General features: G+C 52.4%; 1 protein-coding gene across 1 annotated transcript; it reads right to left on the bottom strand.

Moving 5' to 3' along the window:
• Positions 1-24,575, bottom strand: LOC135292531 (hydrocephalus-inducing protein homolog). Its single transcript, XM_064406722.1, has 16 exons — positions 24,426-24,575; positions 22,815-23,014; positions 21,238-21,362; positions 19,725-19,929; positions 18,361-18,550; positions 17,157-17,256; positions 15,829-15,947; positions 14,482-14,705; positions 12,487-12,554; positions 10,125-10,357; positions 9,227-9,327; positions 7,845-7,980; positions 7,233-7,397; positions 4,075-4,301; positions 2,091-2,202; positions 1-45 (listed from the first exon to the last, which is right to left on the bottom strand). Exons 1-16 carry the CDS (start codon positions 24,573-24,575, stop codon positions 1-3), a joined length of 2,400 nt encoding a protein of 799 aa, XP_064262792.1.
• Positions 24,576-24,710: the final 135 nt, after the last annotated feature.

Consider the following 24,710-nt stretch of genomic DNA (forward strand, 5'->3'; position numbering starts at 1 on the left):
CTACGCTGTTTCTTCATACTCATAACAAAAGACATGCATCTCATTCTTAAAAAACAAAAAAGAAGTGGAATGAATGCCTTAAGAACATTCAAATAATGCAATATGTACATGAGAAATTTGGACGACTAACATTTTGAATCATGCAATATTTACATTAGAAACTTGGAAAAAAGGTCATCCCATCTAAATCTCAGTGGAGTGTCCCACAGGGAAGCCTAATTGATTCATTAACTTCAGGAGAAGAGATGCCTGTGTTTTATCACCAACAGCTCAAAGCAGTCACCCGTTCATTCCATCAGATACTGATCAGCTCTGAAGAAATGAGGCCCAGTGGAAAGAGAAATAACCTCATCCCCTTGCAGCCTTTGTGGCCAGAACAGGAACAGGAGTAGGACTGCCAAGACACAGCTGTGCCTGGAAACTGACAGAGGCAATTGGCCAACAAAAGCCTCATGGCATCATCATGGGACAGTGCTCCTCCCAACCTTCTTCAGTTCTTCCCTGTTCCAGCTGCCAGGAGGACATTCAGTGATGTCCAAGATCAACATTTCCAGCTAATGGACCTTCTCCTACTTCTCAGCTAATTGGAAACAATGGTCATTTCTTTCCATTTCCCTAAGAGACATTGGACATTATTCTTTTGTTTGCTCATGCTGCAAAACCCTGTGTCAATGACTTGACAGAATTGGGTAAGTTTTGTTGATTGGAACTGGTCTTTTATGTATCTTATCCCACATCTAACAGATAACCAGTGATAACCTTCATGAGATCATACCCTCCCAAGAGTGAGCTGTTTCAACATCAGAACATAGGAGCCTTTTTTAAATGAACAAAAAGGGGGAGATATCAGAGACAGGTAGAATAATGATAAAAGAAAGGCCTTATGAAATCAGGCCTTGTTCTGCTATATTAACAGCTGGCCTGTCATCTCTTCTAAGTGCAGCTAAGCAGTCACAAGTTCCCATGTGAAGTTCTTTTGAGAATGAGACTTGGTGAACAATCTGATCTGAGGGTGAAAAACAAATGCACCTGCAAGAACAAGGGATTTGTCCCATGAGAATCAGTGAAGAGAATAGGTAACAATACAAAGAATACAACAGAGAGATTTGATGCACAAGTAAAATATATTTTATTATCCAACAGAATAACTCGCATAACTAGTAATAAGAAATCGATTAACTACCTAAAGTTGCACATTAGGTTCGTCAAACTGTATAAAATAAGTTGTGTGAATAAAATAAAGAGTTCTTCTCCAGCTCAGCTGGGTTCTCTGGGATTTTGGTTCCTCCCTTCTTTCAGGCTTTGGCTTCCCCCTTCTTTGGGGCTTTGGGTTCCTTCTTTTTTGGTGCTTTGATTTCCTTCTCTGGGATTTTGATTTCCTTCCTCTCTGGGAATTTGGTTTCCTTCTTTTCTGGAGGTTTGCTTCTCTTCTCTGGAGATTTGGTTTCCTTCTTTAGAATTCTGATTTCCCTCTTTACTAGGGCTTTGCTTTCCTTTTTCTCTGGGCTTTTCATTTCCTTCTTCTCTGTGGCTTTGCTTTCCTTCTTTGGGCTTTTGATTTCCTTCGTCTCCGGGACTTTGGTTTCCTTCCTCTCTGGGAATTTGGTTTCCCTCGTTTCTGGAAGTTTGTATTTCTTTTCTGGGAGTTTGTTTTCCTTCTTCTCTGGGAATTTGGTTTCCTTCCTCTCTAATGCTTTGGTGTTCTTCTTCACTGGGGCCTTGCTTTCCTTCCTCTCTGGGAATTTGGTTTCCTTCTTTTCTGGAGGTTTGTATTTCTTTTCTGGGAGTTTGCTTTCCGTCCTCTCTGGGGCTTTGGTTTCCTTCTTCTCTGGGAATTTAGTTTCCTTCGTCTCTAATGCTTTCGTGTTCTTTTTCTCTGGGGCTTTGCTTTCCTTCCTCTCTGGGAATCTGGTTTCTTTCTTTTCTGGATGTTTGTTTTTCTTTTCTGGAAGTTTGTTTTCCATCTTCTCTGGTTCTTTGATTTCCTTCCTTGGTGGGATTTTGGTGTCCTTCTTCTCTGGGGCCTTGCTTTCCTTCTTCTCTGGGGGTTTGGTTTTCCCCTTCTCTGCTTTTGGAGGTTCCTTCCCCACAGAGACACCCTTCTTTTCTTTCTTCTGCTTCTCTTTCTCCTTCTGCCTCTCTTCCTCCTCCAAGGCTTTTGCCTCCTCCTCAAGCTTTGGAGACAGCCGCTTCAGCTCCCTTCTGCAGACAAAACAGAAAACATGGCTGAGAGTCACCACCAGAACCTTGGGCTCACTCGTCCTGGCTGGCCCTGCACTTCATTCCTTGACCCTGAGGCCAGGCAGCAGCGCCAGACCATTTCCGTGAATTCTCCTCAACCCACAGAGGTTGGGAACATCCCAAGGGAGGGCAGTGGTGGAAGGACACCTCCAGGACCAGCCAAACCTGAGCCTTGCCATCAGAAGGGCTTGACTGTGCAAGCTCCCTCTCCAGGCACAGCCAGACACCTCCAGCCCACTGCCAAAGGCTGATCCACCAGCTCTCTGCGCTGTGCCTGAAAACACCCTTTGTCTCTTGACTTCCCAGTTTCAAGCAGAGCACAGAGTGCCAACGTCTGCTGATCTCTCCTGCAATTCTTACTCAGCTCATTCAGCTCCCTTCTCCCTGGGCAGAGCTGAAGCAAGAATTTAAAGAGTTCAGATTTCAGCTGAGGCTTAGAAGCAATTCACATTGATCAGGATGTCAGTTAGACAGGTAGACCATAGGTTAATGATGATTAGATGCTTAAGCCAGAGCTGATTGTTATATTGTTTACCATGATGAGCTTCTTGATAGAAGGAAGTGGAGTAAGTGAACTGTTAGAAGAACATACTGAAACCCGTAGAACAATGGTTAGCACCTGGGCTTTATGTCAATCAGTCACTAAGCAGGGGACCTTGGATGGTGCCAGAGGGTCACAGAGACCTGATGAAGACATTCCTGACTTCATCCCTTAAGACCACTGACCCAATTGGAGACCACCAACCCAATTCCAGAGAAGAATTGCACAGGTGTGAAGGACTAATGACCTCATTTTAATACAGAGCAGGGAGGGGAGGTGCTGGGGTTGTGCACATGTATTGTATGTAAGATCCTGGGAAATAAAGAGAGGGCAAAGAACCTTGTACAGCACGGTCACGCCTTGTAGGGACGACTCTGGTGCTGCCCACCGGGGTTAATAAACATACCACTTTCTAACTTTAATGAGTTAGAGAGTCTCTGTCCGTGAGCCTCGATATTAATGACTCATAGCCTGATCCTAAATGAGAATAATCCCATCAGTCAGAAAGCAAAAGCTGCAGGAACTGCTCTCCTGCAAGACAGGCTCTTGTCAGCCAGATTTCCTGCTGGAAGCCAGCTGTGACCAAGCCAGCTGGTGCTGTCTGCCATGGAAACCATCTGAAGCAGCCTCGTCCCTCTCCTCCCCACAAAACCAACTTCAGCCTGGCCTGAAGGAAGTCCTGATGCACAGGCTTGCTTTAAGCAGCCCCCACTCCCAGCTGCACACTTTGCCTGTGTGTCCTGAGCTGGGCTGCCTTGCTGGAGCAGAGCTTCTCCTGTGCTTGCCCACTGCTGCAGCTGAAGGGGAGCCTCAAGGACAGGAGCTTTTATGGCTGCTGTCCCACCATCAGGAGAACCCTGGCAGATCAGCACTGCAAGGACTTCATCTGTGGCAGCACCAGCACCCAAACCAAGGTTTGGTGTGTGCCCCACGCCTGCCCACACCGCAATCCCACTGTTTTGGTGAAGAAGGGAGATGATGAAGAAGATGTGACTCAACACCATGGAGCTAAAGACACCTCTAGAGGCAGTGCCAAGGCAGGGCCAGAGCCCAGCTCCCTGAAGGCAGCATCTGAGCCAGGAGGGCTCACCACTAAACTAGAGAAGAAGATGCTCTGTCCCAACAGAAGAAGGTGCTTCCTCTCTTGGGAGCCAGGGAGCTAAGAGTGGCCATCCCTGTGCTGCTTCTGGCCTTTGCTATGCAGCACCTCTGAGCTCAGAGTCCTTGGAGCAGGGAAGCCCTGCAGGGACAGTAACCCATGGAGAGCAGGAACCCATGGAAGGCTTACTCACCTCTCCCTGAGAGGTGCCCCAGAGCCACAGTTGATCTCCTGGGGGCTCGGGGAGCAGCTGACACGTGAGGCCTCCCCGGGCACCAGCACCTCGGAGCTGGGGCCTCCCTCCACGTGGCACAGCGCCGTAGCACTGGAGATGCTGTTGAGGTGGCCAGAGAAGGGCAAGGAGACCTGCTGGCTCTCTCCTGGCTGTAGCACACCTGACACTGGCAGGATACTGGAAGCCTGCATGGAAGACAGGAGAGATGGAGCTGTTGAGCATGGAAATGGATGCAGAAGAGCACCTTGGAGCAAAGTGCAGCTGCAGCCAGAGGGGCCTATTCCCCAAACACTGCCAGAATCACCCTGATCTCATCCTGCATCCATGCCACTGACCAGTGCAGGGACCATGGGGAAAATCTTCTCCCATCCTCACGGGTCAATGCATTCATTAGTACATTACATGGAAGTGAACTGGGATGTCTCCTGGCACTAGAAATTCTCTCTGATGCACAACTTGCCTTGAAAAAGTTTCAAAACTTACTGCTTTTAGAAAAGGAGGAGACTCAGAGTGAGAGCTCTTGGAGCTGAGCAAAGGACTCCCAGCCCAGCTCATCTGACTCCTGAGGCTCTTCCCCTCTCTCTCTGATTTAAATGCTGCTTCCTCAAGGTGCTACAGCAAAAGCTCCTGCAAAAATTTCCTCTGGACCACCTGAGGAGTTGCAGGGGGAGCAGTGCCCTCCATAGGTGCTGCACAGCGTCCTTGGGCAGCCCCACAACGTGTCCTGCACGGCCTCTCCAACACCCAGCTGCTCCAGCAGCACTTTGTGCTGGGCCAGCAGGGATGGGAGGCCCCTCTGTGGCCAATGCTCAGGGCCACCAGTGGCACTGGCAGCTCCAGCCCTGCTTGCCACACTGCCAGTGTGCAAGGGAGACAGATTCCCTCTTCCCTTCTCCGCTTCCAGGGCAGTGTGCGGTGTGCCCACGGAGCACCTGAATCCCTCCAGGCCTGCTGGGAGGTGAGGGTTTGCAGGAGCTTGTGGTGGCACCTGAAAAACAAGCCATTCCCTACGCCTGCAGGAAGAGACAGCCACTTTGCCAAGTCTCAGTTTGTAAGACAGCTTCAGGGCCAGCAGTGCAAGAGCAGCTCTCGGGTGACAGCAGAGACCTGCAAACAGGGAGTCTGGCTGGGCTGGGAAGAGGGCACATGGAGATCAGGACTCATCCCAGCTTGCTGTGGGCAAGGAAGCTGCAGCTCTTCCCATCATGATGCAGATAAAAGCCTCATCTTGCATTGGGAAGGCAACAAGGCAAAAAATGCCACACTCAACACAGGCCTGTAGGATCTGAGTGAGCTTCTCCAAGGAAAACTCTCCTATTTCTCCCTGCCACTCCCCCCATGTCCAGCCACTGGCCCTGCTGCCCAACCACTGTCAGGGCACAGGACAGCAGGGCAGCAAAAAGGGAGCTCAGCAGGAGCATGACTTGCTGGTGGCAGGCTAAGGAGGCAGCACAAGCAGTAGGTGTACAAGAAAATCTACCTCTGCTCCTGAAGACTGGGTCAAATCCTGCTCTTCAGTCAGGGCTGTGGCTGCCTCCTGCTTTCCAGCCTTGAAGTGCCTCCATCGAGACGCTGGGCAATCCAAACATGTTCTCATCTCCTTTGGTGGTTGGGGATTGAATTTAGGTGGGTGAAGCTCATCTCTGGAAAAGAAGATAACTGTGAACAGAGACCTGCAGTGGGAGGGAGGGACACCTGCACCAGCAGCTCCTGGTCAGGATGCAGCCCCTGGCTGGCTGCTGGCACCTTGAACTGAGAAATGCTTTGATCCAGCCCTTCCTAATCCAGGCTGGAGCAGGTCTGCTCTAAAGGCAGCCCAGGAATGACCCTGAGCTGCTGCAGCAGCTGCAACTGCTTGCACTGAGGAACTGCAGAGGACAGGGATGAACACCTTGTGGGCATGCAAAAAGCACAGTGGGAGAGCAAAAGACAGAGAAGGCAAGCCAAAAGGGCAGATTTGAGACATCCAGGGGCAGACACAGCCAGCACAGCCAGCACAGCCCCCCCAGGGCCCAACGCCAGAAACTCTGCAGCTCCACCAGGTATTTATCAGGAATGTTTCCCTGACACTGCTGGGGGCTTGGCTGACATTTTCCAACACTCCCAGGGGACTCAGGTGGCATTCCCCATGCATACAGACATACATACATCGGCTGTAGTGCTGGGATCCTGCCAGACTCCATCAGCCTTGGGCTTGGGGAGGTTTCTGCCAGCCGTCCAGAGCTCCATAACTTTTTTCTCTGTCCCAGGAAGCAGGCATGAAAGATTTTTAAAAAAAACTCAAACAAACCACAACAGGGAAAACTAAAAAACCTTAAACAGCTCATCCCTGCTCAAGGTATTTCTTTAGGGACAGCTACCACTCTCCAGCTGAAATGCTGGGCTTTTGGGAAAAAAGAAAAAGATAATTACATGTTCACCTCCAAACTTAAAAGGATCAAGGTAAGAGAACCTTTCAAACTACAAAGGATTGGCCCAAAGGTAAAAGCTTTGCAAGAAATCTCTAGTTATGGCCAGGCTGACAGTTAAACAACTGGTTCCTCTGGTGGGGAGAAACCCTCCTCTTTAAGGTAAGCAGCCTCAGAGTTGAAAGAAACTGTTCTGTCAAACTTCAGGCTCCCTGGCACAGCCTGCATTGCCTGTCCTTCCTGTTCACTGATTTACATGCAGTGCCACAATGGCCCAGGTTCAGATGTTTGGTGCCATTCAGGGAATTTGCCATTGTCATTTCCTTATGTTTTAATCTAAGTTTCAATCCTTGCAACCACTCTTGAAATGCCAGCCTTCCTTTTTTTTACAGAAAGCTCAAGGTTCCCAGAAGTCTTCTGACATCCTCTTTTGCGCTCAGAGAGATGCCATTTTCAAACAGATGTTTCCAAAGTTAACAGCATTTTCAAGAGTAATGCACTAAAGTGACCCTGGATTCCAGCTCAGACCAACGACATTCTGTGCCAGACACTGAGATTACCACCCGTGAGGCACGAGCTGTTTGTGCCACCCATCCCTCCTGGCCTTCTCCACAGCAGCCTGTGCCTGTTTTCCCCGGCAGAATCCCTGTGCCCTTTGCAGCCTGCCAGGAGCAGCTGCACAGAGGCACACATCTCCCCTGCACTCACCAGTGGGTTTCTCTCATCCCCGAACACGCCGATGAGAACATTGGTGCGATGCGTGCCCAGCGCCTGCACTTCCACCAGCACTGGGATCTCTGCAGTGCTGTGAGGCTGGACAATCCCACAGGGCTTGGGGCTGGAGTAGAGCACAGCAGAGTCCTCCTTGCGTTTCTGCAAGAGACACAATGAAATGCAGCTTCAGAGGCACCTCTGAAGAAACTTTACACTCCCTAACATCCACCGCAACAGCAACCGACACACGTGTTTAAAAATGCCCAGGACAAAGGTAAAAGGCACAAACAAGATGCAAGAATTGTAGGCTTAGCATTCCCAGGGATATCCTGCAAGGAGATTGCCAGCACAGGCACTGGTGTCTGTGGATGCAGCAGCTTTCACAGCCCTCCAAGATCTCCCACAAGAAAACACCCTGAAGACTAGAACATCAACTGTTCCCTCAGCAGGTTAAACTGCATCCTCAAGTTTACATTCGGGTAGGATCCTGTTCTCAGCAGATCTTTAAGACTGAATAGAAACCAGCAAGGTCACGTCCAAACCCTTTTTCCCCCGAATAAGCTCCTCAATAATATTTGAGAGGGGGAGGTGGATGGGATGCCAAACCTGTTCAATAAGCCCGTAGCAGCCAGGCAGGTGGCTGGGATTCCTAATGATGAACTTCTTCTCGTAGGGCACCTTCAGGAGGCACTCATCATACTGCAGCACGTGGGGGGACACTTGCAGCTTAGGAACAAGACATCTGGACAAAGAGATGAGCCCAGGGGAATCAGAGATACTGAGAGAATGGAGAACATTTACCCCCAAAGACTGTAAAACAGAGCATAACACATTGGTCACTGTCAAATGGGCATTGAACAGCCCTGCAGTGATAAATTGCCTTCTACGTCTTCCCACTCCAACAGGTCTTGTCAAGGAGGGGCAAACCCTGAGAGGCAGCAGCCAGAGGCTGCCAAGTGCCCCAGGCAGAGCACTTTGTCCCACAGCTGCCTCAGCCCCTCCTTTCCCCAGGAAGGCTTGCAAGGACTCCTGTAACACTCCCAGTGACCCATGAGCTCTGGGGGAGCCTTCCCAACAAGGATCAGAGCTCACTAATGCTCAAGGAACACACAACTCCAGTGTCCCAGGAAAAATGACTCCCTTCTCTGCCATGGTGCTGTTGCCCTGCCTGGGAACTCAGCTGCTTGCCCCAGCCTTGGAGGGCACGAGACACCAGCTGCCCTCCAGAGTGGCTGATCAGCCCCTCCCAGGCCCTACAGCTCCCTGGCTCCTTCCCTCCACAGCTCCAGGCACTGACTGTCCCCAGCCCACCTGCTTGACAAAATGGCAGCCCAGGCACTGCCTGGATGGCTCTGCCTGGGAGAGGGAACAGCCCCAGGGAACTGCATCCCTCCTGGCATTCCACTGACACCCACAGCAGCACAGCAGGATGGAATTCTGCTGCAGCAACAACCACTTTTGCTCTCAACCCTGAGAACATTCAAGCTCAGAGTGGGAAGCAGAGGGAAGGAGAAAATCTAGAGCTGAGCTGCCACATCAAGGGCTGCTTTCCCCTCCTGAGACCTTGCCCTCAGCACTCTTGCTGGCAGCCACTTCCCCCCTGCCACGTGCCCTCATGAACAGAACCAGAGCCTGGCTCTCAGCAGGCTGCTTGCTGTGTCCCAAACCAATGCACAGTGCTCGCACCCAGCACAACTCCACCTCTTGCAGCAAGAAGGAGAGGAGGCCCTGGGGAAATTTGTTCCACCTCAAGCACCAAAAGCCAGGCCAAGAAATGATCTCATTCCTGGTGCCTTCAGAAAAGGGCCCAGGACCCTGCTGGGCTGGGACCAGGGCTGCTTTTCACCACAGGCTGCTGTCCAAGCTCTGCTCTTCTCATGCCCAGCTGGCACAACATGAGCTCATGAACCAGCACTTCTCCTTGGCAGCTGCAGCCAGCAAAGCCTGGGCAAGGCAGGGGCTGGGGGAGGCCAGGGAAGGGCTGGTACCTGGCTGTGATGACCAATGATGCCACTCCCTTGCCAAAACCCTCCAGATCCACCAGCATTTTCCTGTAGAACTCCATCACCGAGTTGGAACACAGGGTCACCTGGTGGAAGAGAAGAACAGGAAATTCTTCCGTACAAAAGCTCATTATCCACGTGTGATATCCTCTAGCCCTTGAGGGAAGATTTTGTCTTAATTCTGCTGCTGCTCCATGTGTAGAGCACAGTCTCAAAGCAACAAAAGCCTTCTGGCAATAGCAGATGTCTTAAACACACCTCGCTATCAGGGCATAGCTCAGCTACATTAAAACATTAGACTAAAGCTCTATGAACCACTGTATTCAAATTAAGGCCCAATTTCTCATCTGACTACAATGACATAAAAGCAGAAGAAATCTGACTTGAACACAACGAGTTCAGCTTTACAGCAGGAAGCTGAGGGCAAAGTGTGGCCCAGCAGGTGCTGGGCAGTTCATGGCTGCAGAGTATTTTGTCCCCACTGGAGATTCCTGCAGTGAACACAAATCCTTCTGCTCCCCAGGAGAGGGGAAATCAGACCAAGAAGGAAAGCTAACTGCTTTCTACAATGACATCTCTCTAACAGCCACCTTTTGCCCTCATCTTTGCTCTGCCCACTTGCAATCAAATAAATGGCTCTCAAGAACCCAAGAGTGACTTCTGGCCTTGACCATATGGTATGTGACCTCAGCAAATGATTTTGGAAAGAAAACAGTGCTCCTTGAGGAACATCCCGAGTAAGGCAGCTAGCAGAGGCCTCAGAGCAGTGCAGATCTCTCACTCACACCATGCTCAAAGCTGGCAGCAGAGCTAAAGCCCTCCCACGCTCCAGTGCAGCTGCAGCCCTGGTGCTGAAGCGTCTCTGGCTGCACTCTGCCCGTACCTGGATGTCCTGGTGTCCCTGGGGCAGGATGGTCCCTTGGCTGGGAGTGATGGTAAACTCCCGGGGCTCCACATACAAGTGAACGCCCTTCCTCCAGGCTGGGTCACTGTGGCAGCGGATCTGATCCACGCTGTCCACAGCCGGCTGCGTGCCATCGAACGACATGCGGAGCTGGAACGTCACGGGCACCGGGGAGCTGTTAGTGAGCCGGCAGCACTGGGTGTAGGGAAAGCCTAGGAAAGGACACCAACATCCATTGAGGCTCCCATTGTGGCCTGACTCCTGCTGGGAATGGCCTGGCACAATGAAAGTGGCACTGGAGTTTAGCTCTGGATTATCTGAACTACAGCTCACCCAGAAGCTGCATGAGGAATGAATCGTCACTCAGTTCCCTTTGACACAGATTGCAGACTGCAGCCTTGAAACTGCCCACTCCTAGCCCTGCTGAACACTGCAAGCTTCTCTCTTGGCGATGGGGAGGAGCTGCCTCACCTGCCCCAAACCAGCACCAGTGATCTCCCAGTGATGAGTGTGCACCCAGACCGAGCATTTCCTCTGAGAATTCAAGCTGTCAAATTCCCTGTTAAGCCTGCCACCACTCCCACCCTTTTCAAGATAGATAAACAGTGAGTCAGCATTGAGAAGAAGCTACAGCAAAAGAAAGTGAGGATGGAATCAGGAACTAGAACGTGAGGCAAAGCACCCCAATGCAGCTTCTCTCTGCAGGATCCTAAAGGCGTCTCTTGGTTTGAGCCAAACAGACTGAGCACGAGACAGCTCAGAGCCCACTCAACTGGGGGCACACCCAAGCCTTGCTTGGAGATTGGCAATGAGGAACCAGGTCCCACCTCACCCAACAAACGGGGACATCACACCCATGCTGCTCACTGGGGTTGCAGCCTGCAAGGCTTTACCCCACTGGAGCTCTGGGATTTGCTTTCCATGCTGGAAAGCCAGAGATGCAGCCACTCATGGTGGGGATGTCCTGCAGAGCCTGGAGAGCAGCCACAAGCTGCTCTGCAGTGGACATCTGGCTGGGCTGGCCGGCTCTGTGGGGAGGAGACTTCTCCCTGGGCCTGCTCACCAAGAGGCACTGGAACACAGATGGGGAGAAAAAACAACTGCAGCTGCAACCCAGAGCTTCTCTGTGCCCATCCCAGTGAGCACTGCCAGCTCCAGCAGTGACTCCAGCAGGGAGGCAAGAGAGGCACAACAAGGACAAACACAGATGGCAAAACCTCCAATGAGACTGAGCTCACCGCATGCAGACAACAGTCAACAGTTCCAAAGAAGCAAAGATACAACAGCTGCCTTCAGCTGAAGAGACCTTAGGAATGAAAGCAGATCCAGCAGGATCTATCTCCTGGTTCAGAACCATAGTTCCATCTCTTGCCTTACTTGTTTCATTTCTTCAAAAAGGCAACTTGACAAGTGCCTCCATGGTGATGCAGGGGGGGACAGAAGCAGCTCAGGAAAGGCAAGTAGTTTCCTTAAAAAGTCCATGACCTTCCTTGTTCTGGGTTTTGGCTTGGTAGTGAATGCTCCCCTTGGTCTGGGAAGGGGGATAGGGGTTTTGGGGGTTTTGGCCCTGGGGGTGGGCTTTTCCCTTGGGGGTTTTTGGCAGCTGTGGCGTGATGCCGTGGGCGCTGTGCAGTGGGAGCTGAGGCTGGGCAGGGAGCGGAGCTTCCCTTCCTCCCGCTCGGGGATGGAGCTCGGCCGCGTGCTGCTGCGGGAGGTTGTGTGCTTGGCCCCGGCACTGCCCTGGCTGCAGCTCAGCCTGGCACCCACCCTGCCTGCCTTCCCCGCTGCTGCCTGCTGCTCTGAGGCACTGCCCACATCCCCCTGCCCTCTGTCCCTTTGCAAAAGGAGCATTTCCCTCCTTCCCTCCTTCCCTGCCGCTGCCGGCTGGCAGGGGATCACTGCCCTGCCAGAGCCCACAGCTCCTCCTGCTGGGATCCTCACTGCACCAAAGGACAAAAACGGGACTTGGCAGCTGGCAAACGTCTGCTCTTGTTCTCTGGGCTCTCCTGATATAGTCTAGGAAAGAACTGTTATTCCTTTTCCCACAGTTTTGCCCGGGAGCCCTGTCATTTCAAAGGTATCATCATTTGGAGGGAGGGGCTCATCTTTCCATTCCTTGGCAGACATCTGTCTTTTCAAGCAGGACAGAGACACCAGAAAATCCTGACTTTCTATGCCTTGCTTCTGTTTGATCTGACAATGGCCAAATGCTCCCTGCGGCACCAGCAGCCCTGCAGTTCCCAGCCTGAAGAGGCTGCTGGGGCAGAGCAGGAGGGAGGGATGCTTTTCTCTCGGAAGGCACAGATCCCTCCCGCTGTGTCCCAGCCCAGGCAGCACTCACCAAAGGAGATGTCCCCGAAGTCGAGCTCAGGGAGGTCGAAGTGCAAACTCGGTCCAGTGACGCTGCCCCTGCATGGCGAGGACAGAGCAGGAAATGCCTTGGTTCAAGGAATTGCAAAGCTCCAGCTGTCGTGGCTCGGGGGCACAAACCTGGTGTCAGGGCACCGTGCCTTTCAAACCAGCACACACCATGTGCTCAGCACAGTGCCCCTGGGCACAGGAGGCAGCTAAAGCCAAGTGGCCAGCAGCCAACAGCCACTGATGGGCTCTGGGCACAGGGCAGGCAGGAAAAGCCCCCGGGATGCTGCTGGTCCCATGAAGGACCCTGAACACACAGCCAGACATGGCTCCGGGCCTCACTTTCCCCATCTGCAATGGGATGGGCATCAAGGTGTCCCCACAAACTTCTGTAACCAGCCCTGCCAGACACAGGTTCCCTGCTTTGCTACTTCTTAGCTGGAACTGCTGTTCCCACGGAGGAGCTTTCTCAGCAGAGTTTGACCCACACCATCATTACAGACACAGTTCTGACACATGAACCCAGGGCAGCCCCAAACATCCTCTGAAAAGAGCAGCAACACTTCTACACAGGGCACAGATGAATCCTAGAGGAAAGGACCAGCTTGTCAGCAGTGCACCAGCTGGCACAGCCAAGAGCAACAGCTTCAACAACCAAACAAGGGGGTCCTGAATCTAGCACAGCACCTCAACTGTCCTTGAACTCAGCAGACACACTGCAAATGTCACCAACACCCACTGAAAGCAGCACTTGAAGCTGCACAACACTCCCCAGTTGATTTCATGGCTGATGCCAATCCATGCCCACTCTGCCTTGTGGTTAAAAATCCAGGCCCAGTGACCTGTGCCTTCTGTTGGATTCACAGCACTGCCCCTGGCTCTGCTCCACACATCTCAACAAGAGACACCTGCCCTCGCTCAAGGAGAAAGCTGCTGATGCACAAACATCCCATCACCAGTTTAGGGGAGGGACAGAGGAGAATCAATTATTGGATGGTGGAAGGTTCCCTCTTGATCTCCAAAATAAAAAAGCAGCACTTTTCCTCCAAGAACAAAGCCAGCATCATTCTTTCTCCACTGGGGGCAGACCTACTCACCACTTTGTTCTTGCAAAGTAATAACTTCCTTGTTCTTTTTCATCCATCTCCCTTATCTTACTGCTATAATCCAGTGCAGATTGCTTTCATTTCTTCACTGCCTTGCCCCAGTGCCTCCCAAGAGCAGCACCTAGTTCCAAAGCTGCAGAGCAGCCAGCATCAGCTCTCCTGCTCCCACTGCATTATCCTAGCAGCACAAGGCTCAGGCTGGCAGGGACAAGGCCTCGTGCTGCTGTGGTGCTGAGCACTGAGCTCTGCCTCCCCTATCATCACCCCTTGTCCCTTGTGCTGGGCCAGGATGATCTCTTGCCATGGCACCAGCCCAGGGGATGATGCCCAAGTCCTTGGCACAGTTCCTGCTGCACAGTTCCCTGACTCCCACATCAGCCCTTGCCTGGCTGTGCACAGGAGGCACCAGAGCACTCTGGGCACAGCAGCTGGGAGCACGGCTTGTGCCCCACAGCATGGCCATGAGAGGTGAGGTGAGGCTGCTGCTGCCCATCTGGCATGGATTATTGACAGAAGTTTTTAAAAGCACTGCTGCTGCTGCAGAATGCCCCAGGCTGGCCCATCTCCAAAGCCCTGGGGGCCTTGCTGGCTGTTCAGCTGGGACATCCCAGAGCAGCTGCTGCCCAAAGCTGATCCATCCCACTGCCTGCCATGGCCCAGGGCAGAGGGAGATCCCTGCAGGGAGGAGTCATTCCAGCTCCAGGTACCACACAGGGCAGGAGGCATCCTCCCACTAAAGCAATGCCAGCATCAGAGCAGAGATGAAGACCTCAGCAAACACCTTTTCTCTCTGCTCCACCCCAACAGGAGGCAGCTGGGGCATGTCCCAGAGACAGCTCCATATGTGCCCACCAAGCTCCCAGGGTCCTTACTTGATGGTCAGGATGGCAGGCGTAGGAGATCCAGCCACACTGAACCGGAATTCTTCCTCAAACCTCCCCAACACGGTGGCACTGAAGGAGATCTGGAGAGTCTGGCTCCCACCTGCTGCAATGATGCCCTCCTGGGGTGCCAACTTGAAGCCCAAGCCCACCTTTGTTGCTGAAGGGATGTATCTGAAGGGAGCATCAAGAGCTCCTTGGTTGATCAGGTTCACCTGCAGCAGCAAGAAAGCAAAGTGGAAATCCATGTGGAATCTTCCCTTTTTGGGAGTTATTGTCTAAGGATGCAATGAACAGCCAGAAAAGGCAGGAGATGCTTTGTGCTGCTGAATGGCAGAAGTCAAAAGATACAAGAGGACAAGTTCTGCCTTTGGGTTTTCATGCAAAGCAGTGGCAACTGCACAGAACTGCAATCACCCTGGGCTTATCCCATGGACACAGAGCAGTGCACCTCTGGGCAGCATCACCCTGCTCATGGAGACCTGGCCCTGAGAGCAACGTGGGGTGATTGCAGCTGCCTAGTGAATCAGCACTGAGCTGCTGCTGCCCCAGCCTGCACAGCTCCAACAGCACCATCCACTCATTCACCTTTTCCCACACCATGGAAAGAAGACATTGGTAATGAGGCATCAGCATCAAAAGGTAAAGACAGCACCATCTTTTGGTGAGAAAACTCAGGGTGTCTTTCTCTTCCCCAGCCAAGCTTTTGAAAGTGTCTGCCCTGATGTAGTGCCTCATTTTCTACCTCTTTTCAGTTGCTCTCTCATGATTTTTTTGCAAGCTTAGCATTATTGTGGGGAAAGCAAAGAGGAAGAAAAATCCTTTTCTTTATTCCCAGGAACACTTTTCTCTTTCCAGAGCCAGAGATGCACCAAGGCTGAAGTGTGGGACTGGTCAGCAAGGGACAGGATTCCCAAGGCTTTCCTGGGACTTCCAGGAATGAGCAGGAGACCCTGACTGGAAGCTGTTGGCAGTGGACTGAAGCTCAAAGGCAGCCAGTTGGTTCCAGCTGCTTCTGCAGAGCCCAGTCCAAAGGTGCCTTGTGTCTGGCACTGTCACAAAAGCCCCTGAACATGCAGCTTTTGCACCCAGTGCTGGTTTCACCTGCCAAGGGCTTGTTTTGCAGGAAGCCTCCCAGCTGATCCCTAAGGAAGGCTGCCCAAAAGCAGGGCTGGGGCTTCATGAACAACAGACACACCTTTCTGACCCCCCAGACTGGACCAGCACATCAAATATTCCCTGCTCACAACTGCCCAGCTCGGCAGGAATTCCACAGCTCCACCAGGCTTGCTGCTGCCTCAGGAGCCATCAGCATCCATCCCCAGCCCTGCTGCTCACCTCACAGACATGGGGGGTGTTGACAAAAATGTCCCCAAGCTCCAGAGTGTCACAGCTGAGTTCAACCAAGGGTCCTTGGCCTTCCCCTCTGAGCTGCAGGGGCAGTCTGCTCTCACGGCCTGGGGAGAGATGTCCATTTCAGTACAAGCATTCCCTCTGTCACACTGTCTTTTCCAGGCTGCCTCAGTGCTCGTCCCTGACTCTGAGCTGGATGCTACCAGCTCCTGATGCTGCAGGAGAAGATATGGACCCTTCTCTTCCCTCAGCAGATATCCCTTGGGGCTGACTTCTAATTCCTAACCCATTCCTCGGGCTGGTTTCCAATGGGAGCCACCTGTTTGCTGAGTTTCAAACATCTCTGGGGTCCTGGAGTGGCAGACCAAGGAGTAATGGGTAGAAATTGAAAGAACGGAAATTTAGGTTAGATATTAGGGATGACATTTTTTCCTGTGAGGGTGGTGAGACACTGGAGCAGGTTCCCCAGGGAAGTTTTGCAGGTTCCAGCCCTGCAAGTGTTCAAAGCCAGGCTGGATGGGGCTTGCAGCTACCTGCTCTAGGGGGAGGTGTCCCTGCCCAGAGGCCTTTAAGGTCCATTCCATCCTTAACATACTGTGATTCTGTGCTTTCCTTCCCATGCACCTAGAGGAGCTCGGAAATCCATTCAGTGAAGGCACAAAGCTCATCCAGAGCTTGGCAATTACCAAACTACCTGGCCCAGCAGCACAGGACTTTGTTGCCCAAGTCCTCACCTTCTGACCCTCAGCACTGGGCTCTGTTTCCACAGACTGAGAGCTGCAAGGTGACAGCTCCCACACAGGGAGAGAAGCAGCTGCTGGCCAAGGCTGCTCCTTCTACCAACAGCCTGGGCTCAGTGGGGCTCAGCCACCTCTGCTCTGGTGCTGTCTGGCCAGTGGGAGCTGATCCAGGCTCAGGGAGCACATTTCTAACCCAGCTCCTGCCACCTGATGATGGATCCATGTCCAGTGGAGCCATCCTGGAGGCCAGGGGCCTGCAGGGGCTTAGTGCTTGTTCACTGAAGCTGCTCTGCTCTGCAGCTCTCTGGCCTTTGAGGAAATGCTGGCAAAGGCATGGCATCAAAACCTCTCCCTGCACTGTCAGGGCTGTGCTGGGTTCAGGAACCCAGACACAGCACTCTGAGCCCTGGCCTTGCACGGGACATTCCCTGGGAGCTGCAGGGCCACTGGGGATGTGCCAGCACTGCCCTGCTGGCCAGGGACTCTTCTCAGCACTGCCAGGGCAGCCCAGTGGGCTCAGGCTTGCACCATGGCTGCACTGAGGGGGAGAGAAGCAGGGCACAGGAGCTGCACCTGAGATGCTGCAGTAAGCCACACTTCCATACTCCAGAGCTGCCAGGGGTTTGAAGGTCACCTGGATTTCAGCCGAACAATTTGGCCCGATTTCTCCCTCCTGCAACACAAAGAGACAGCAAAACATTTCTCTTCCAACTTCACATTTCCTGTTTTCAACCACAGTCCTGTCAGCCTTTGTTTAGAGCATCAAATAGTGAACAACACAAGGAGCCCAAGGAAACCCTCCAAAGGCAGCTCAACACAGCGCTGGAAGCTCTCAATGCTCAGCTGATCAGCTCCCACTCTCCACAAGATTCCTACTGCTCTGACACAAGCTCTTGCTCACATCATGCTGCTGTCAGCTGCACTGGGATGCAACTGCCCCTGTGCACTGCTGCCTCTTGGCCTTAGATGGGCCATAGCAGTAACCAAGAAGAGAACATGAGCCCCTTCCTTGAAACACAAACATTAGTCAAGCTGTTTTGAAAGAAGGCAGAGGTTGGGATTATTCTGGGCTTTACTCCAAGGGGAGAAGGGATTTTGCAGTGTGCACACACCAGGCATTCATCATCTCTCACAATGCCAGTGCTCAGAATCAGGGCTCTGGCTGATGGCAGCACGTGGTAGTTTGCTTGCAGAAACAGAAAAGGAAAAGGTTTTCTGTCCCTGTGTGCAGGAGAACTCAAAAGGCCCAGTGAAACCTTCCAGCCTTGTGTCCAGGCTCACAGATGACACTGGAAGGCAGACTCAGAAATAGTGCAAGGCGTGGTACAGGAGGCCATTGGCATTTCTGGGATCAACCTTGGGCTGAATTTGGCCTCCTTTTCCCAGCCAACCATTGCCAGCTTCAGGTCAGTGTGTGAGCTGGCAGTGCTGCAACAGCCTCTGCTGAGCCCCACGTGTGGGGGCAGCCCCTCCCTACAAGAACTGCTCCCTGTGACACTGCAAGGACACGCACGGAGTGCCCTGAGCTCCAGCCCTGGCAGCAGAGCTCGGCTTTGTCAGGCTCCCAGCCCTGCCTTGACCCTCCAGGGCAGAAATGCTTTCAGCAGGGAGCTCTGCAGCCACTCCAGAAACTCCATGTCCTCCCTCCCAGCACATGGGGCCAGCTGAGGATCTGCCCAGTGACTGCAGCCGGGGCAAGGGGGACTGGGGTTGGGTGCTTGGGAGGAGCAGGAGGAAGAGGAGGAGGAGGAAAATGAGGTTCTCAGCTATCACTTACCATTGGCTCAATGAAAAAAACCTCATTGGAGAACAGCATGGGCTCTTCTGGCACCTTTGCCATCTCCTCCTGGACCATGCTGCTCAGGAGGGCAGTGTCACCTCCACCAAAGCCCTTCACCTCCTCTGTGCTTTTCTCCTCTGTGATGTTTTCCTCTGACACCTCTTTGGGTGTCTGCAGCAAACACTGCCTGCAGCCCCAGGGAGAGACAAGGCCAGCAGATGGTTTCATAAGGCACAGATTTGCAGAGAGAAGTGGGAGTGCAGGAGAGCAAAGCACTTGGGTGGGAGCAGCAGCAGCTCCCCAGCAAAGGCTGACCCCAAGCCACGAGGCTCCCACATGGATCAGGGATAACTTGCTGTTCACTGGCACTGCAGGGACTTTTACTCCACACTTGCAAGCTCAGGGGAGCTTTCCAAAGCCAGCAGCCCTCCAGAGAACCTCCTGGCTCAAAGCCTCTGCCACAGCTGAGGGAGAATCCACCAGCCACCTCAGCTGGCTTTTCCTCCCACTGAGCTGCTCGGGGGAGGCAGATAAAGATCACAGAGCACCCACTGCAGGGCTTCCCTGGCAAGGGGAGACCAAGCTGGCTTGCAGCTACGTGGGACCAGCAGCACTCTTTGCTTCTTCCATTTTGGACCTGCCCTGTTCCCTACTCTGCCTTTCACAAGAGCATCCCAGAGCACTTCCAAAGGAAATTGATGAATTCAGGCACCAAATCCCTGCAGTGACATTCAAGGTTTTCTATGCAATGTGCATGAAAACAGAGGCTCTGAGAGGGGAAGGGACTTTGTTGTGCAGGAGGGAGACAGCAAACTCCTGGAGAGATCTTTTCATCATCCAGAGCTTTTTGGCTCCCATCCCACTGCATGGTTCTAGAATGTCCTGACAGGGAAAGGATCCTGCACGATCTCCTCTCCTCAAAAAGTCCTCTCTGCTCTGAGATCTCAAAAGCTGCTCTGACAGCAGGACAGGGGAGACAAGCAGCCTGGATGGACAAGGAGCTTTTCAAGGAACTAAGGGGAAAAAAGAGGGTGGAAAGAGGGGCTGGAAAATCATTAAATGTTTAGGGATGTTGCCAGGTCACGTGGGAAGAAGATGAGAGAGACAAGAGCCCAATTAGAACCTGAGGAAATACAGTCATCACAATCAACCTTTCCTTCCCAAAATGCCATCCATGCTTGGAGTATAAATGGAACTGGAATGCTGAGTCCTGAGCTCCCAAAGCCCAGGGACACACACCCTGGTGCCAGGGATGGTTTACTTGGCCTAAACCATTCAAAAGCACCAACACCCCCCTGAGGCCACACATTCCTTTCAGTCTTGGGCCATGTATCTCACTGAAATGCATCTTTCAAACCAACCTCCTCTTCTCTTCATCCTCTCCTTCCTCACTAGGAAAAGCCTTCCACTGGAAGTGGGCTGTGATGTTACTCCTGTTTTGGATGAACACAGTTCTGTGGCTTGACATGGTGATCAAAGTCTTGTCCATCTCCACAGAACTTGTGCTCAACCCAACGTTGACATCCACAGCTTCTCCTTTGAGGTGTGTGTGGATTCTTTCTTCACCTGGAACAAAGCAAAGGGGAGTCTTTGCTCAGCTCACTGGCTGATGGAAGCACAAGGAACGCAGCAAACCACAGGTCACAGAGGAAAGTGTCCCAGTTTTTAGCTGAATGAGCAGTTCTGTGGATCAGTCCATTGATCACATCCTGACAGCTCTGGGTGTAGAGCGTGGGGATGTCCTGGGCAGCTCCTTCAACACTTTATTTCTGAGTATGTTTGTAGAGCTGTGGCCCCAGGGTGACAGTGTGTACAGTGGGGTTGGTCCATGTGCTCTGGTGACCCACTCAGATCACCGGGATTTCTGCACCAAAGTCCTTCAGGTGACGCTGAGGAGCCCTGCTCAGTCCTGCCTTGCCCAGGGCCTCCCCGGGCATCCCACCAGACTCCTGTCTCTCCTGATCCCTTGCAGCCCTTGTTGCTGACCAGCAAATATGCCTGGGGGCAGGTGGGCAGCAAAAGGAGGCCCAGAGGAACAAATGAAGTGACAGCCCACAGCAGGAGGGGACCCAGGTGAGGAAACACAACCAGCCTGGCTCTGCAATAGGACAAACCACTACAAAATGAACACCAGGAAAATCAGCATCAGTATCATCATCATCTCCCTGTCCAAACCCACAACCACATCAGCCTTGCAATATTTTATATTTTTCTGATGTCAAAAACCAAGCTGGAACACTGCAAATTAAATAAAAAAGGGAACAAAGGAAAGATTACTAAGTACAGAGCTATTTCTGCATTAAGAATCAATGGGGTTCCTCAGCCTAGAAATCAAATGGGAGATAGATGTGAGAGGTTTGCTACAGCATGAACAGCCTGGGAAATGGGGACAGGGAAAAATTTGTTTTGATTTGCCACAAAAAAGGAACTTGAGGGCTTGAAAATGTTGTTAGACAGAAACTACATATATGTGTAAGGGCCACATAGGAAAAGGGTCTGTGACAAGCCAGTGCAGAAGCAGCATATGGGACAGAGGTGTGCTAGAAATCCATTGCATTGCAGAGAATCTGATGGAGAGCTCACCTACAGCATTGCCCAGGAATAAAAGAAACCTTCACCCAGGCACAGCCACATGGCAGTGGAGAATCAGGGATCCTCCTTCCTCCACTCAGCAACTCCCAGCAAAACAGGAGTCCAAAATCTTAGCCTGTTAGAGGGGATGCACTTTCTCAAGCCCCCAAACAGCAAGGAGTTCTCCGTTTGCTTTGGGGTGAAGCTGAGCAGGGGAGGCACCTCTGGAGGGAATGGAGGGGATGGGACAGCAGGGAGCCGTGGTGCAGAGCTGTCCTGTGGCCGGGCAGGCCCAGCACTCACCTGTGCTGCAGCACACTGCCAGGCACCCGCAATGGTCACCGGCCGTCAGCGCGTGGAATCCCACTGTCACCTGCACGGTGTCACCAGCGCCCAGAGCTCCTGCGGCCGGAGCCACGGAGAAAGGACTGCAACACAAAGAGAGCCATCAGGGCTGGCCACAGCTGGCCAGCAGATTCCTTCTGCACTGCAGCTCACTGCAGCTCCCTTGGGCAAGCAGGGAGCAAACCAAGCACAGCCAGCAGAAGACAGCCAGGACAGACAGCATCAGAAACAGCCACGGAGCCACTGCTGAGCAGATCCAGCCCTCACAACATCCTGTGGGCAAAATGGCCTCAGCTCCCCACACTCTGCATCCAGCTCTCTGCAGTGACACTCAGGGCTCCCACTGCCAGCAATCCCATCAGAGAATGCTTTCTGAAGAGCACAGAGAGGCTTCAGAGCTATCTGCAGGGACAACTGGACACTGACTGCCTCAGGAATTTCTCTTTTCCTGCCGCCTATAAACCTCATCTCAGGAGATGCAAATGTTAGGGCACTCCCTGTCCTGGGAGATTACAGCCTAGGAATCACACAGGGAGAAGGAACTTTTCCCTGAAGACCAAGGAATAGTAACTGTTGAATTTGCAGTGTGGTTCTTTGGTTTACTTTACCTTGAAAACATCCTGATTTAGCCTAGAAAGGGCACATTTGATCAGCATTTCAATGAAAGCTGCTCTAAGATAGAAGAGCTGTGAAGGAGACATCCCTGACACTCTAATAACCAAATGAAAACCACTGCCAAGAGATGGGGCTGACAGGCTACATTTTGGCCTTTTTTCTGTCCATTGTGAGCTGTTCCTTAAGACACTTCTCATCCTCTCAGATCTGCCCTTTCCATTAATCACTACTGCACGTGACAGGCAGAAAAGATAAGGTATGGAGAGGGTTTGAATAGCTTGTTTTCTTCTGCTTTTTAACTAGGTCCATTTGTATGATCTTTTGGCAAACATTTAACACAAACCAAAACAAAAAAACAGCAGAAACACAGCAACTTCAGAGTATTCAAAAAGAAATCTCAATGAAAGGGGGCATAATCTGATTCAGAGATTTAAATCATCTGTTACGAAATTTTAAACTAGCTTTCAGAGGTTCATCATGGAACACAAGAGGTGACTGATGCCCTCAGCTGACCAGGGAAAGCAGATCAGCTTCAGGAACAGGAGCTGCACTGGCTGCCTGCAGCACAGCTCATGTTGGGCATCTGATGCAGGGACCCCTGCAAAGCCACGTGCCTGTGGCCTCCCAGAGAATGGCTCTGTTTGGCTGACAGTGCTGAGAAAGCATTTCAGGAGCTGCTTGTGCAAGCCAGCTGCCAACATGTTCCAGCAGCCTCCAGGAAAGCTGGGACAGAGAAAGCTCAAAGGCTGCATCCTGCTAAGAACACTGAAGGCAAGAGCAGCTGCCATCCATCCTGCTCCCTTCCAGCCAGGGCTGCAGGGCAGCAGCTCTGATGCTCTGCTTCCTTTTGCTGCCCTTTCCCAACGCTGCTATCACCCAGAGGTGATATCCTTTGCTCAAGAACAGATGGGCTGCCTCACCTCTGGGTGCTCAGCTGGAAACGAGCTTCCAGGTTCCCAGTGTTGCGGAGCAGCAGAGTCTTCTGGGTGCTGCTCTTGACTGGACACCTGGAGAAGTCCAGCTGCTCAGGGAAGTCCAGGACAGCTCGGGCAGCAATGGCCCGAATTGGCACCACGATCCTTTCACTGGTAGTCATGCAGATGAGCTGGTGGGAATAATCCTGCAGGAAAAGAAACTGCCTCAGCACAGGGCATTTAGTGCCATCCCCATGGCAGGAAAAAAAAATTGACTCCCTTCAAGGGCATCAATTTAGCTATTCCACCCCAAAATAAACACTAAGCTCTACTAATATGCCACATTTTAAAGGCACCAGGGCACTTTGCAAAACCTATCTCTGTGGCATTAAGCTCTTGTGTCACTTGGGTCATACTAAGAACTGCCCTAGGCCACCATAATTTTTACTCTACATTTTAATGATGTTAAAGAATTCCTACGTTCCTTCTAAGGAACATGGAGCTAGGGAACACAGGACATTCCTCTTTAGGTTTCTATATTCCCACTGTCTGAGAATAGGACAAAATGTTCAACTGACTGGAAGCAGCAAAAGGAAGATGAGAAAACAGCTGGACCCAAAGAGCTCCTGCATCTCTGGCCTGGTGCAGAAACATCAGGTGCCTCAGAACTCCCCTCCAACTTTGCCTCTCCAAGCAAGTCAGCAGAAGAACAGTGCTAAGAGGCAGCAGGATGCTGCTGGAAAGAGCCTCTCTTGGCTTCCCTGCAAGGCTTCCTCCCTTCCATGCCACGGCCTAAACCCTTCTGGATGAACAAGCCTGCAGATGCCAGCACGGAGATCAGACTTGCCAGGGCCTCAGCACTGCTGTTCAAACCTCCAGGCAAAAGCACCTTTGGCACGCAATGGGTGCCAGCTGACAGAGCAAGCACAGGCACAGGCATGAAGACAGAGGCACAGCAGTGTCACTGCCACGGGCTCTGGGCTCACAGCTCTGCCTGCAGCTTGCACCTGCCCTACACCAGCTCCTGCAGGCAGCTGTCCAAGTCCCTGCAGCTCAGCAACCTCCTGCTGGCCAAGGGCACCCAGAGCCCAGGGTGCCTGTGCCAGGCCAGGCTCACGGGCACAGCACATCCTCTGCCCTGGCCCTGCAGCTGCACCATGTTCACTTGTGCTCTGGCACAGCACAGCTGCAAGGCTGCAGAGCAGAGGCTGGGAAAAAGCACCGTCCTTGCTCCAGCCCAGGGGGAGGCAGGGAAGCTCTTGCCAGGCAGGAAGGAGGAAAGCTCTCAGACCTCTTTGTTCCTCTAGTGTTTTCCATCATCATGAAACCTTCCACTGTACCTAGAGATGGCCCAACATCCATCAACAGCCCTCTGTCATTTTCATCCTGTTCCCTGGGCATCTTCCCTTGGCAATGCTCAGGGATGTGCAGGGAGGGGAAGCAGAGCCTGTCAGGCCTGGCTGCAGTGCCTGGCAGCCCGTGCCAAGCTGGGACTGGCTGCAGGCTGCCTGCCCACAGCCTGGAGCCAAGCTCCCAGCATGGAATGGGCTGCACCCAGAGTGCAGGGAAAACAATGGCTTTGCAGAGAATTCTGTGCTTGGGCTCCTCCAGGCTCACCTTGTTCTCCTCGGGGCTGAAGCGGATGCGCACAGCGGCAGAGGCACCTGCTGGCACCATGTGGTACACACCCCTGGGGCTCGCCAGCTGGAAATAAGGGCAGGTCTCCATGCACACCTTCACCAGCCGAGGAATCTGCAGCAAAGACATCAAATGATGATTTCGCCCCTTGTGCACACAGGACAACAGGAGACCTGTCCCTGCCCTGCTGACATCCCTCCTTGACCCCTTTTCCAAAGCATTTGCAGCTCTGCAGGTACAGGCACATCATTCACAAGGCTCAAC

Source organism: Passer domesticus, unplaced genomic scaffold (assembly GCF_036417665.1).
Source record: "Passer domesticus isolate bPasDom1 unplaced genomic scaffold, bPasDom1.hap1 HAP1_SCAFFOLD_37, whole genome shotgun sequence".
Taxonomy (NCBI): domain Eukaryota; kingdom Metazoa; phylum Chordata; class Aves; order Passeriformes; family Passeridae; genus Passer; species Passer domesticus.

Excerpts from the sequence above, each read along its gene's own strand:
- LOC135292531 (XM_064406722.1), bottom strand. The coding sequence starts at position 24,575 with ATGTCTTTGCTGCAGATTCCTCGGCTGGTGAAGGTGTGCATGGAGACC. Across the intron at positions 23,015-24,425 it reads TCAGCCCCGAGGAGAACAAG|GATTATTCCCACCAGCTCAT; the intron begins GTGAGCCTGGAG and ends CTTTTCCTGCAG. Across the intron at positions 2,203-4,074 it reads GGGGCACCTCTCAGGGAGAG|AAGGGAGCTGAAGCGGCTGT; the intron begins GTGAGTAAGCCT and ends TTTTGTCTGCAG.